The 14,580-nt window shown below is 41.2% G+C and overlaps 1 protein-coding gene across 16 annotated transcripts in view; it reads right to left on the bottom strand.

Moving 5' to 3' along the window:
- UNC79 (unc-79 homolog, NALCN channel complex subunit) overlaps positions 1 to 14,580 on the bottom strand; it is a 144,316-nt gene that overhangs the window by 52,044 nt on the left and 77,692 nt on the right. For 15 of the 16 annotated variants that reach the window (XM_065593522.1, XM_065593523.1, XM_042858643.2 and 12 more), the window contains 4 exons: positions 12,704 to 13,915; positions 10,050 to 10,157; positions 3,812 to 3,928; positions 1,858 to 1,941 (listed from right to left, as the gene is read on the bottom strand). In XM_065593522.1, coding sequence (XP_065449594.1) covers positions 1,858 to 1,941; positions 3,812 to 3,928; positions 10,050 to 10,157; positions 12,704 to 13,915 — 1,521 coding nt within the window. The remainder of the gene's footprint in view (positions 1 to 1,857; positions 1,942 to 3,811; positions 3,929 to 10,049; positions 10,158 to 12,703; positions 13,916 to 14,580) is intronic. The other variant, XM_042858647.2, reaches the window with a different exon arrangement.

The following is a 14,580-nucleotide window of genomic DNA, read 5'->3' as shown; positions in this document are numbered from 1 at the left end:
CTATACCGATGAGGCGGAACTGACCACCTACAGACCTGGTCATAGAGGAATACAAATAGTGCAGTCACATGTGGCTCTCCCTTGCCCAGGGGGCACTTCTTCTGTGCCCAAATCGTGGGAGATGGGATGGGGAGCAGATTCTTGGTTTAACAGGAAGGGTTGAAGGTAGTAGGTACCTCATACGACAGGTATTGAATAGGTGGAATATCCTGGAAGACAGGACTCTTGGATTGATGTTATAGGACACCATGTCTCTGAAACAACTAACTTGTTCTCCAGAATCACAGCTTTCTTTCTTTCTTTTTATTTTTAAAGGTAAGTCTTTTTTTTATTGTAATTATTATTTTTTATTTTTTTTTAAAGGTAATTCTCTAGATGTTATGGTTGTGAAAAAAACCTCTGGAACAATAGCACAGAGAGGTGTGAACTGCCCCATTCATCTCAATGAAGTGTTAATGCAAGTGCCCTTTGATGATATTTTAATGTCAACATTGATAATTATTTCTTTTCTCAGGTAAGAAAGAAGAGGAAAGGTCATAGCACAACCTACTATCAAGTAATGTCTCATTTTGATGCCACAAATGAGTGGCATTTGTGGGACAGCACTACTTTCCCCTCCCCCCCCCCAGTTAATTAAGACCCACTGAGAAGAGCTGAACTCAAGGAACCAAGTGGAACTCATATTATAGATGTGATCACACCTGCATGGTCCACTCTGAGTGGCATCTCGTTTTGAAGTTGCACATGGGTGGAGTTCATTTTGTGGTTACAGCTTGGAAGAATACCAATGTCTTTTTCCCTCCAGTTTGACCCTTGCAGATATGGAAGGGCTGGAGGGTGATTGAAGAAGCCAGCAAGAAAACAAACAGCAATCTGAAGGCCTCACAGCTAGTGTTGAAATTAGTCTATTGTAATCCTCATCACGGGTTAAAGAAACAAGAGGTGGATTGTCTGACTAATCCTGGTACAAATGGAGTTGCTTTTGATACAGTCCCAATAGCTGCTGTTGCAAAGGCCAACTCAGACCAAATGATCTATATGAGATTCCATTCTAGACTGATAGGGAGGGTGCTGAGTGCTGCTTTAATGAAAATAGAAGTGTCAAAAAATTGTTCTGCTGAGTTTGGAAGGAAACATAATTCTTTTCTATACAAACTAAGACCCTATCCTATATGTTGAGTAATGGTCCCTTTGAGATTGCACTGGATGCAGCAGACAGTTTAGAAAGTCTTGAGGACTCTTCAGTGATATAGGAAACCATCGAGAATGCAAGAAATAAGAGTTTGTTAGCTAGTCTTTGCTTCATAAACTGATTCACTTTACCTTCCCTTTTATCATCATGCTGGAAGCTTAACTGATGCCATCTCTAGCTACAGGTTACAGTATAGCATGCAAATGCTGGATGTTGACATAACCATGGCTACATAACTGGGAGTAAGGCTAAGCTGCTAATAATAAGAACACTTGTGCTGATCTTGTGGTGAAAAGTGAGAGAGAATGTGATTCAAGCTAGAGAAAGGCTAGTTTGTGGTGCCATTAAAAAGCTGTAAGGAAGGCTGAGCAGTTTGGATGTCAGGAATGAGTGTTTGAATAGCTAAGAAATGGGGACTTGGTAACACAGAGAATGGGGCATACAGTCTTTCACTTCCAAGTCATCAGTTAAGTCCAGACGAGCTAGATACTGACAGGAAGTCATTACCATCCATCAACTATCCATGTCCTGTGTGAAATGAATTGGTGGTGTCACTCTAGTTGAACAGAACACAAAGCCACAATCACAACAGGTACTAACTGGCAACCTTGCTGGTAGTCTCCGCAGAGAGACCAAGTTTGAATGGACGTGGACACTGAACTAACCTCTTATTCTTAGTGGTGGTCCCTCCAGGTCAGGGTTTAGGCAAACTGAGACATTGCACGGCCGCTTCCCATGCTGTATCTGTTCTGTGGATAAATAGAAGACTTCAGACTGTGGTACTGTTAATGCAGCGCCTCTCGCCAGCACCACAAATTCACTCCAACAATTAAAACACCACCATCACCACACACATACACAACAGCTGGAAAACAGAGGGTTAAATCTCTGAGCATGAAGAGAGAAAAGAAAAGAAGGTAAAAGATAGTTCCATAGAAGAAGCAAGAACCAGATTTAGCAATATTAAAGGAGGCCTTTTAGGATACCTCAAAGTCAAGGTCTTTTGATAAGAAATACAGGGCTAATTGCAAGGATTCAGCAAGAAATGGATATGTAAAGAGTCACAGAAAGAGTAAAAGGTAATGCTTAGGGACACTGAGGGATCAGTAGTTCATGGACATGCTTGTGCTGGCATAGGATAGACACACAATGAGTTTATTTTTCAGAGAAAGAGTTTGGGACAGAGCAGTTTGAAATGAGAGATGAAGAAAGAGAGGCATGGTACCCAGTTTAGCTGGACTGATGTAGAAAATATAAAGCAGCCACAAAATGATGTGAAGCTAGGGATTGTAAAAGTTCCCTGGAAAAATTGAGTTGGTGTCTCAAGCCCCTGGAGGAAGTGACTAGAAGTGAGGTCTTTTGGAGAGAAAGGTGACAGATGTTGAAAAGAATGCTAGTGGATTCCCAACAAGAACATTAAGATGGAGCTCCTCAAAGATATAGTGATTAGAATATTGACTTGCCCACTTGGAAGACAGGTTCAATAGGTCACGTAAGAGGTAAATGATAAACTATATCGTTCTGAAATACTAAATGGGAAAACCAGGTTATTGTATAAGTTATGCTAACTGAAGTTTCTGTGTGAGATAAACTTACTTGATATGTCAGAAGGCTACCATGGACCCGCTACCAATGACAAATTCTGTGCTTGATGATGTGGGGAAGGTTAGGAAGGGAAACTGACAATCCACCTCATTCTGAGGATGGATGTCACAGAGAAGTCATGCCTCAGAGTCACAAATGTAATGGGACTGATGGGACTTAAAAGTGAAAACTGAATTAAGCACAATTTTTGAGACCAATCTCCCCACTAACTTGGCAGTGGGGACGTTCAACCAAGTGCTACATTCCAGGTCAACCTTTTACAGTTCTTTCCCTCCCTCTTGTCACCTCCTGGTTTGCTAGTGAAATTCTAGGAAGCATCATTCTATTACGTCACAATGAAACATATGCCAGAATTCATCATTCTGTGACAAATTCAATGAACTATAGAAGATTTCACACAAGAGTAAAAGAATGAAAAGAAGAGGTTAAAAGTTTTTTCAGGTGGTTAGTGGGGACATTCTGTACTTAATTCAGTTTTCATTGTCTGCTTCGCATTTCACTCTTAATGAGAAACATGGAAACCCAGTATGAATTACTGAGCGGAAACCCCATGAGTTCTGCATGAGCTGGCAAAAGACTCCCAAGCGTCTGCCGATGGGGAAGTGAGAGTTTCCTTGGCATAAGGTTTAAATGCCTGATGTCTCAATATGATTGTAAAAAAAAAAAAAGGTTTGTCTTTATAAAAATGATTCACACACAGTGGGTGAAATCCTGGCCCTGCTGAAGTCAGTGGCAATACTCAATTTGATCTCAATACGCCAGAATCTCACCTAGCTGTATACAAAACGGTAATGGCCATTATTTCAAAAGAAAAATATCCCACTACAATGGAGCCATGCCGATTCACACCAGCAGAGAATCTGGTATAATTCCACTGTAGACCTGAGCTTGGTTACTTTTCTCCAATGGAAGAACGGTAATGGCTCACTTATATTCACAACAATTGATCACCACAGAAAGAGACACTAACTGGTTTAAGGGAATGGAAATAAAGAATAGAGAAGCATAACTTACCAGTGTCCCAAGTGCTGATATTATGGGGTGCACTAGATTGGTGTTCCAGCTGTCTCTTCATTAGCTGGTTCATTGTCAGAGCTCCCAGGGAGCCCCTTTTCATCTGTCTGAACTGAGCTGCAAATCAGAATTTGAAAAGAGTTCAGAGAATCACACAAGCTGCTCTTATTCCCCCGATTTTGTCCATCAGCATGAAGGAGGTACTGATATCATCCACAAAGACCAGCTGCTTGGCTCTCAGAATTTTATTCAAAGTAATCTGCTCTATTCACATAGTTGTACATGGTGAAATTCTGGCCCCACTTCAGTCCATGGCAAAAATCCTGTGGATTTCAGTGAAACCAGGATTTCATGCATAGTGTCTATCAATTCCTTGGCCTGTAATCTTTATTCTAAAATACAGTGAAACGTGTTCAAGACACCACCTTTATTAGACATCCCTAAAGCTTAAGAAACCACCCTAAAGTATCGCCAGACATCAAGTTAGACTGTGACTAGTCCATGTGTGGACATGCTGGGGGAGGGGACATCAGGATTGATTCTGGGGAGGATGTCTTCCCCAACAATCCCCTTTCATTTGCACATGCCATTCTAGAGTTAGTAGAATAACAGTCTCTGCACTTGGGAAAGAATGAGCACTGCTCCTTCTAGGCACCCCTAGGAAAAGAAAGTGGGTAAGGATCATGACCTTGTGCCCCACCCCCAGCACTGGCCTGCAGAGTGCAAGACACATTATGTGACTGGGGCATGCTGCAGTTTCACTGAACACCCTGCCACTCAGGGAGGGATTGCATCTCTCTCCGAAGCTCCCCAGGGGTGGGGTGACTCCATACCACCTTCTAGACAGGCCAGCATCTAAATAGCACAAAATGGCCCTTTTGTCCCCTCCACTATTATTAGAAGACCTCGTCCTTTAAGTAGCCAACTTCTGCTGGTCCATCAGGTTGCCAATTTCTCTACTTGTTAACCTACACTGCTGTATATTTTATTGAAAATGACTAGCTGACAATACTCCCTGAATAAACCATAACATAACCAGAAATTAAGACCAGTATTGTAATATATTTCCCTAATACTCAAATGGACGGAGACCCAGGTGATGGGATGCTCCCAACCGATCTTCTTTTTCCATTCCTTCAACAGGAAGCATCAAGAAGGATGAGGATGGCTCCTCTACTTTATCAACCCAGTCTGAGCAATGTATTTCCCCCAATGAAACCAAGACCATTACTATCAGCCTGAAACTGATTCTTGGGCCCTGAATCCAAAAAGCACTCGAGCATGTGCTTAAATCCATACCTATTCTGGATGCTTTTAAGCATGTAGACTTAAGCCTGAGTTTAAATATTTTCTTGAAGTCAGGCCTACATGATATCAATGTGAGACCTCTTTGTCATGATCATTTTCATTTGCAACTAAAAGAAATCTAACATAGTTTAAAAACAGTATTAACAGGATACCTGCCAGTAGAATAGTAACCAGCTAAGCTTTAAAAAAAGGTCAAACAGTCCTTGACATCATTAACTGAAAAGGCAAAACTGGAGATGAGCACAAGCCATAAGGTTCAGATCCAAACTTTGCCCAAACTTTACTCAGATCCCAGGTCTTGAGTTAGATCCATCTCAGTGTCTAACTACAAAGAAGATTCAAACCCAAATTAAATAGAATAATGGAATCATAGATAATGTAGGACTGGAAGGGACCTCTTTAGGTCACTTAGTCCAGTTATTTGTGCTGAGGCAGGCCTAAGTATTATCTAGATCATCCCTGACAGGTGTTTGTCAAAACTGTTCTTGAAAACATCCAGTGACGGAGAGTCCACAACCTTCCTAGGTAATTTGTTCCGGTGCCTAACTACCCTCACAGTTAGGAAGTTTTTCCTAATATCTAAATCTCTAAATATCTAAATCTCCTTTGCTGCAATTTAAGCCTATTACTTCTTGCCCTGACCTCATTTCATAAGGAGAACAATTTAAAGAACTTTCTAACAGAATAAGTACAAGTATACAATTTATAATAAACAGAGCGATAACATCCACTGGGAATCTGCTCATCGAAACAATTTCATACACATCATAATGAGAAGTATTGTAGGTTCCCCCCATTTATGCAATACCCTTTCAGTATATCAAAGTGCATTTAAACTCCATTCAGATTCAACAATAAAATTATCCAACTCTGCAGCAAACCAAACCTTGCATAAATGAGCTTCTGGAACTGAACCGAATTGTGATTCCATTCAATATTTAACTTAGTTTTGTTTTGCAGCTGCCTTTCACAGCAAATTAGCAGAAAAATCTAATTTCCATCTCTTCCAGTGCAAGGGATTTTAAATAGATGCTTTATCAGTTTATCAAAGACAAAATTTCCAAATGAAAGAATGGCAATTAATTTCAGAACTGACAATGTTGCTTGGAGTGCAGAAGACTGTCAAAATCTAGGAAATTATCTCTTTGAACTTCCTTACCAGCTTTTATGATTGTAATTAAAGTTTTTTTTAATGGATATTCAACAGTATCACAGTGGTGGTGAGCTGGTTCGTGTTTCCAGAGTTATTTACCTGGTTTCTGAAGGACAGCTGTGATTTCAAACGTTGAAAAAACAAAAAAGCTGCCTCCAGCCTTTGAATCATAGAATCATAGAATATCAGTGTTGGAAGGGAGAGGTCATCTAGTCCAACCCCGTGCTCAAAGCAGGACCAATTCCGAACTAAATCATCCCAGCCTGACAAGCCTGACCTTAAAAACCTCCAACGAATGAGATTCCACCACCTCCCTAGGTAACCCATTCCAGTGCTTCATCACCCTCCTAGTGAAAAAGTTTTTCCTAATAATCAACCTAAACCTCCCCCACTGCAACTTGAGTCCTTTACTCCTTGTGCTGTCATCTGTTACCACTGAGAACAGTCTAGATCCATCCTCTTTGGAACCCCCTTTCAGGTAGTTGAAAGCAGCTATCAAATCCCCCCTCATTCTTCTCTTCTGCAGACTAAACAATCCCAGTTCCCTCAGCCTCTCCTCGTAAGTCATGGAATCCAGCCCCCTAATCATTTTTGTTGCCCTCCGCTGGACTCCCTCCAATTTGTCCACATCCCTTCTGTAGTGGGGAGACCAAAACTGGACACAGAACTCCAGATGAGGCCTCACCAATGTCGAATAGAGGGGAATGATCACATCCCTCGATCTGCTGGCAATGCCCCTATTTATACAGCCCAAAATGCTGTTAGCCTTCTTGGCAACAAGGGCACACTGTTGACGCATATCCAGCTTCTCGTCCACTGTAACCCCTAGGTCCTTTTCTGCAGAACTGCTGCCTAGCCATTCGGTCCCTAGTCTGTAACAGTGAATGGGATTCTTCCGTCCCAAGTGCAGGACTCTGCACTTGTCCTTGTTGAACCTCATCAGGTTTCTTTTGGCCCAATCCTCTAATTTGTCTAGGTCCCTCTGTATCCTATCCCTGCCCTCCGGCGTATCTACCACTCCTCCCAGTTTAGTGTCATCTGCAAACTTGCTGAGAGTGCAGTCCACACCATCCTCCAGATCATTAATGAAGATATTGAACAAAACCGGCCCCAGGCCCTTGGACCACTCCACTTGAAACCGGCTGCCAACTAGACATGGAGCCATTGATCACTACCCGTTGAGCCCGACGATCTAGCCAGCTTTCTATCCACCTTATAGTCCATTCATCCAGCCCATACTTCTTTAACTTGCCAGCAAGAATACTGTGGAAGACCATATCAAAAGCTTTGCTAAAGTCAAGGAATAACACATCCACTGCTTTCCCCTCATCCACAGACCCAGTTATCTCCTCATAGAAGGCAATTAGTTTAGTCAGGCATGACTTGCTCTTGGTGAATCCATGCTCACTGTTCCTGATCACTTTCCTCTCCTCTAAGTGCTTCAGAATTAATTCCTTGAGGACCTGCTCCATGATTTTTCCAGGGACTGAGGTGAGGCTGACTGGCCTGTAGTTCCCCGGATCCTCCTTCTTCCCTTTTTTAAAGATGGGCACTACATTAGCCTTTTTCCAGTCATCCGTGACCTCCCCCGATCGCCATGAGTTTTCAAAGATAATGGCCAATGGCTCTGCAATCACATCCGCCAACTCCTTTAGCACCCTCGGATGCAGTACATCCGGCCCCATGAACTTGTGCTCATCCAGTTTTTCTAAATAGTCCCAAACCACTTCTTTCTCCACAGAGGGCTGGTCACCTCCTCCCCATACTGTGCTGCCCAGTGCAGCAGTCTGGGAGCTGACCTTGTTTGTGAAGACAGAGGCAAAAAAAGCATTGAGTACATTAGCTTTTTCCACATCCTCTGTCACTAGTTGCCTCCCTCCTTCAGTAAGGGGCCCACACTTTCCTTGACTTTCTTCTTGTTGCTAACATACCTGAAGAAACCCTTCTTGTTACTCTTAACATCTCTTGCTAGCTGCAACTCCAAGTGTGATTTGGCCTTCCTGATTTCACTCCTGCATGCCTGAGCAATATTTTTATACTCCTCCCCGGCCATTTGTCCAATCTTCCACTTCTTGTAAGCTTCTTTTTTCCCCATTAAGATCAGCAAGGATTTCACTGTTAAGCCAAGCTGATCGCCTGCCATATTTACTATTCTTTCTACACATCGGGATGGTTTGTTCCTGCAACCTCAATAAGGATTCTTTAAAATACAGCCAGTTCTCCTGGACTCCTTTCCCCGTCATGTTATTCTCCCAGGAGATCCTGCCCATCTGTTCCCTGAGGGAGTCAAAGTCTGAACTGTATTGGAGCCAAGTCGGTTGCTACAGAAAAGCATGTGACATTTCATGTAGTATGATTGTACCAATAGAAACATTATTTCCATGATCTGTTTTCTACCAATAAGTTGAAAAAGTCTAGGGAGCAGATCCTCAGCTGCTGTAAATTGTCATAATAATTCAGTTGGAGTTAGGACAATGTGTATCAGCTGAGGATCTGCCCCTATGTTTCTTTTTGTCTGTGGAAATTCCTATGGGAGAAGACAGGCTCTATGGGAATTTTTCATGATCAGGATTGTTTGACAATGTATGCGTCTATAAACCAGCAGCCTAAGTATAATTATGTATTCGTATTACAGCAATGAGTAGTGCCCTCAACAGAGATCAAGGCCCCACTGTACTGAACACTGAACAAACCCATAGCAAGAGACAGCCCCTGCTCCAAAGATCTCAAAAGCTAAATAGACAAGAAAGACAAAGAAAACATTTTTATCCCCATTTTACAGATGGAAACTGAGACACAGAGACAAAAAGGGCCAGATTTACAGAGGTCTTTAGGTGCCTAATGATGCAGAAAGGTACCTAGTGGGGTTCACACAAGCATCTCAGCAGGGTAGGTGCCTCATGTCTAATGACATCAGTGGGAATTCAGCGGCTAACCTGCCCCAATTTAGGTGCTTTTGGAAACCCCCCTAAGTGCCTAGCTGCATCTTTAGCTGCCTAAATACTTTGTAAATCTGGCCCTGCCCAAGGTCACACTGGAAGTTGGTAGTACAGTTGGAGAACTGATTCCAGCTCTTCCTGAGTCCTAGACTGGTGTCCTAACCTCAAGACCATCCTTCCTTTTATAGGCCTGATATTAGTTCCACTTAAGTCAGTGGTTCTTGGATATCACTAAATAAATTAATACTCAGCATTTTTATAGCACCCTATGGGCCTGTTTCTCCTCTCACTTAAACCCCATTTGCATCAGTGTAACACCATTGGCTCCAGTGCAGTCACATCGGATTTGCATCAGGCCCAAAATCTTCAAAGAACTTCACTAATTTAAATGATTAACGCTCACAGCTCTCCTGCAGTGTAGTTATTATTATCTCTGGTTTACAATTGGTTAAGTAGCTTTTCTGAGACCACATAGCTAGTAATAGAATTCTGGGGAGTTTCTATCTCCTGTTCCTGTGCTTAGACAACTAGATAATGCTACATCTCAGTCAAAGTGCACACACAACTTCAGCAAAAGGCTGAGTTCAGCTACCACCTCCTCAAAATTCCACTTATTGCTTAAGGTTGTACAATGCATATGCAGCAAATCAATGTTCATGAAGTTTGCTATGTCACAATAAACCTTGTAGTTCTTAATTGCAAATCTAACAATGCACCACACAAATATGCTTCCAGTCACGTAAAGTTTGGAGGAAGATAATGTTCCAGATGCTGATGCATATTAGATGTACAAATGCAGGAATTGAGTTTCAGTTCTTCAATCTAGGGGAAAACTTACTTGATATGGAAGAGTGACTACTTGTCTCTGGCACACCTGCTTCAAGTGTTGGAGCAGAAGATGATTCTCTTGGCATTTCCAGAGTTGAAAGTCCTTTAGCAGTGGGATCTGCAAATGGAAATGGTGCTTAAACTCTGAGTGCATTATTTAAAAATCAGAGAACATTTTTTCATCAGCTTCCTTCTCTGATTTGCCATTTTCACATCTTTTCAATGTTCCATTTGCCATCTGGCACCTCCAGTGGCTATACACATGTGGTGATGTTACAGGTGCACAGGAAATTGTTTCTAAATCACTTTTTAAAGGAGATTTGTGGATAAGCCTCTTGGAGACTATTCATATATAGTACATACTATAATGAATAAATGTACATAAAGCACCTGACTGATCTCAGTTACAAAGTGTACATCAGGGCTAACTTAATGGAAGTCAATGGAGTAACCCTGGTGTAAATCCAGTGTAAATGACAGAATGCCACAACTCTTGCAATATTTGGTATTATTCTTGAAGCCTCAGTTCCTAAAGTTATTTGATTGTGTGAGAATCTCCGCTTTCATTAAAAAAAAAAATTTACTGCCATCAGAGTTGCAGAGAAAAGCTTGAAAATATGCATCCTAAAGGTTAAAAAAACTGGAAAAGAATCCCAAATATATGATTTTTTTTTAAATCTCATGATTTTAAGATAATCTCATGATTTCTGACCAGCTGAAGTTATCAAAACTGGAAGAGACAAACCCAAAGTTTCTCCAGGCATTACTAGCTGTCTTGTGCAAGCACAAAATAACTAAGAAAATGTGAACTTATATATTATTATAAAAAAATCTCAAGCAGGAACCCATGGATTGCTCATTTGAAGAAACAGATCATCTGGATATTCCACTGGGAAACCAATTATGTCAGAATCCTTTCCAAAGATATTAAAGCATGCAAGTTTCAGCATTTTGCAATAGGTGCTTGAAACTGTAACCAGCAAATTACGATAACCACATCAACCCTACTTTCCTAAACTGTAATAAATGTATTCAAAAACTAGTAAACTGATCAGGATGATAAAAGAAACAAAGCCCTTAGATAATAAGATATGTAACTCATTCTGGTCACTACCAGCAACATACAGCATTATAAACCAAGGTCATTTAATGGGACATTGTGAATGTTTTATGCGGCTGTATAATAATACACTCAGCAATGCATACTCATGTTGCTCTTCAGTGGCTAAATATTTTGACACTAGGCATGATGCTAACATCTCTGATGTGTGTCAGAGCTGTGACAACCATTCCAGTTCAACAGATGTTTGTGAATGTACGTGTGAAACCTGATTCTCATAGATTTGCAGGCCAGGCTCTAATGGTGAAAAAGGGGTTGAGTCTGAACAAACCCAGTTTTCCCGTGGACACCTCCCTTTGCAAACCTGTACAAAGGGTTTAGGATCAGTTGGTTCATTTTCACCTGGTTGCACTGGCTCTTTGGCTCACTGGAACCACAAGTGGGACAAGGCTTCAGCCCTGACAGAACACCGACACTGATCGCAGTTAAACACATTTACCCTTGCAAAACTGGAATCTAGTTATCACATCACCTATAACATAAAATAATGAGACTGTTCTCATTAATGGGGGGATGGAAGGGCAATTACAGGAGGTGGAGCTAGACATACTCAGAAACTAGGCTTCACTTCTCATGCAACAAGATAATTCTAGTCGTAGGGATATTTTACCTTTTAAACCTGTGATATCATTAATTATTGTGTGTGACCCCAACTGAGCAATAAGTCCTCAATAACTGAAAAATACTGATGGTACTAGGCCACTGCCTCCAAAGTCAGAGAGAAGAAGGGGCCACCATACATTTTTTTAAATTCTTTCTGGCTTTTCTAGTTGGATCAGAGCATATAACTTCTGTCTTGTGGAGAAACCAAATGAAAATACTTTGTGTTGAGATCAGTTCAATCAATCAGGGCTACAGCAGAAAGATCATGTGATCTCTCCCAATAAACTGGGGCTGAACTTGAAACATACCACAAATGATGGACTAATAAAGCTCATGGATATCCAGATACAGCAAAAACAAAAGTATTTCATGGGAACATTTTGTGAAGAACAAACTTCAAGCAAATCTCTACTGGTTTCAAAAGAGAGGCTGAACTCAAACCAAAGCTGACTTGGAATTAGATTCCAAAAGTCCTAGTCTATACAATCTTCTTGCTATCTATTGATTGCAGCCTGCAGAGGAAATAAGTTCTAAGAACAGCGAGTGAATGTTGTACAGATTACATTGATAGATTTTAAGGCAAGAAGAGACAATTGTGATCATCTAGTCCAACCTCCTGACACACGCCATAGAATTTCACCCACTAATTCCTATATCAAGCCCAACAACACTTGTGGTTGAACTAGAGCATCTCTTTTAGATATGCCATCACCCATACATGATACTTGTGTAGAGAGTACATTCCTAATTGATTCCAACACCTTTGGCAGCAAATTCACTGAGAAGCAGACACTCTGGAAGGGTACATCTATATGAGATCAGTTCTGATATTTTATATCCTACTGTCTGGCATGTAAACAGGACTGAGTGATCAAACAGATACATTACTGAAAACTTAATAAGTAATAACAGCTTTTGGTTTGGTTTGTGGTTGTCCTCACCTGTCTCTTTCTGTTCCCCCAGCTTGTCTAGAACGTTGAAGGAAATGTCAAGGTATTCTCTCTGTATAGCACTCACAGCAATCTTTCTCTGTTTTCTCTGCCTGGGAACAATCTGAATCTTAAATTCTGACTCCTCAGCTTCTTCCTCCTGTTTCTGTTCTGTATCAGATTCTGTGTTGGCATCAAGCTTATCAGGTTCTGTTTGGTTTTCAGAGTCTTCAGGAACCTTAATAAGGACAGTTTTTACATTTGAACTTGGAACTGGTCCACAAGGTTTAATTTCTTCCACGCTAAGCTCAGAGTTATCATCAAGGGACATCTCAGGGAGTGCAAATGACTTTTGCAATAGGTCTCGCTTTTGCTTAAGTGTTAGTGGGCTCCCACAGGACACATCTTGAAGCTCCTCTGGCTTAGCTAACTCTTCAAAGTCTTTTTGATCTTTGGGAGCTGTGGAGGGGATTTCCTTTTTTCCTAATGAAACATTATTGCTAACATCCTTAGATGTAAAGTCTTTGGAGCAATCCTCAATGCTGAACTGCACGAGGCGGGTTGCACTGAGGCTGAGGGCAGAGGCACTGATGAGAGATGTGGGAGATGACACAGCAGTTTTGCCAGAGACACCATCGTTTAATTGGTTTGTTGTTTCTTCTTCTTCATCACTCTCCACTATTCTCAGGGGAGGAAGTGGTTCAAAGACTAGAGAGTCACTGTCTGAAGTGGAAAGGATTGAATGCTTGTCAGGCCCTGATGTTGAGTCAGAGGACAAATCTATCAGATCTAAATCCTCTTTAAGAACAGGAGGTTTCACTGGAGAATCCACTTTTACTTCATATGTTTCCATGCAGTTTAGCCTGACTTCTGGTATGACAGGTCTCCTTATTTCCCGGAAGCTTTCCATGACAGAAGGATTCTCTTGTGTCTCTGTATTTTCAGTCCTGGTAGAAGAATTCTGTCTAGGTCGTCCATAATCATTCTGTCTATGCATGGTGTAAGCAGCAGTGGTGGGTGGTTTATCTAAGTCACACCGGTCTATGCAGGACTTCCTACGATGTTCATCTAATGAAAACAACAGGGAGTCTGCATTCCCTATATCAAGAGATTTTTGTTTTAGAGAGCGCAGTTTTTTTTTCTGAATGCTTTCTTCTCTCACACAGTGTAGAATGCTGTCTTGTAACGCCCCAGTTTCTCTATATTCAGCCAGTTCTATTTCACCTGATTAAAACAGAAAAAGCTAGTACTATTTTACTTGGAGATTTTTGGCAGAAATCATGTCGTCATCTCATAGTTCAGCACACGACTGACATTTCAGATACAAACCCAGTGTTATGACAGTTAAGCTTCAATCAAAATCATCTGAGATTTCTTTAATCTCAGAGTCACACTACAAAGAATTTTGCTACAGGCAACAAAAAAGCCACTGCCCAGATCACTTTACTCAGACCACTAGATTGTAAAAGCAAATTCTCAGCTTCCACCAAATGTGCCCTTGATAGGGTCTATTTGGTGCTATATATTGAATAAAAGACGGTGTGGTGAAAAGGTTTTATTGGCATCCATTTGGGACGGCTGCATTACTTATGAGTGGTGAAGCCACGCCGTAGTTATGTGGGTCATCCCAAATATACATCAATATCACCTTTACCCCATACCGCCCTGTATTCAGTATATGGCATATATGTTAGAGGAAAACGTTTTTAGAAATATTTTATTTTGCTGTAGCACTGCTGTAGTACCAAGGAGCCCTGGTCATTGGTACTATAGATCATTCTGCCTTGGAAACCCAACGCCAAAAACAGAAGGAAAAATTACTCCAAATGTTCAGCCTAGAGATGGTCAGAAAAATAATTTTTTGCCACATAAAAAAGGGTCATTTAAAA

Source organism: Chrysemys picta, chromosome 4 (genome assembly GCF_011386835.1).
Source record: "Chrysemys picta bellii isolate R12L10 chromosome 4, ASM1138683v2, whole genome shotgun sequence".
NCBI lineage: Eukaryota > Metazoa > Chordata > Testudines > Emydidae > Chrysemys > Chrysemys picta.
The sequence above is the reverse complement of the archived record's forward strand: the minus strand, read 5'-3'. Positions and strand labels throughout refer to the sequence as shown.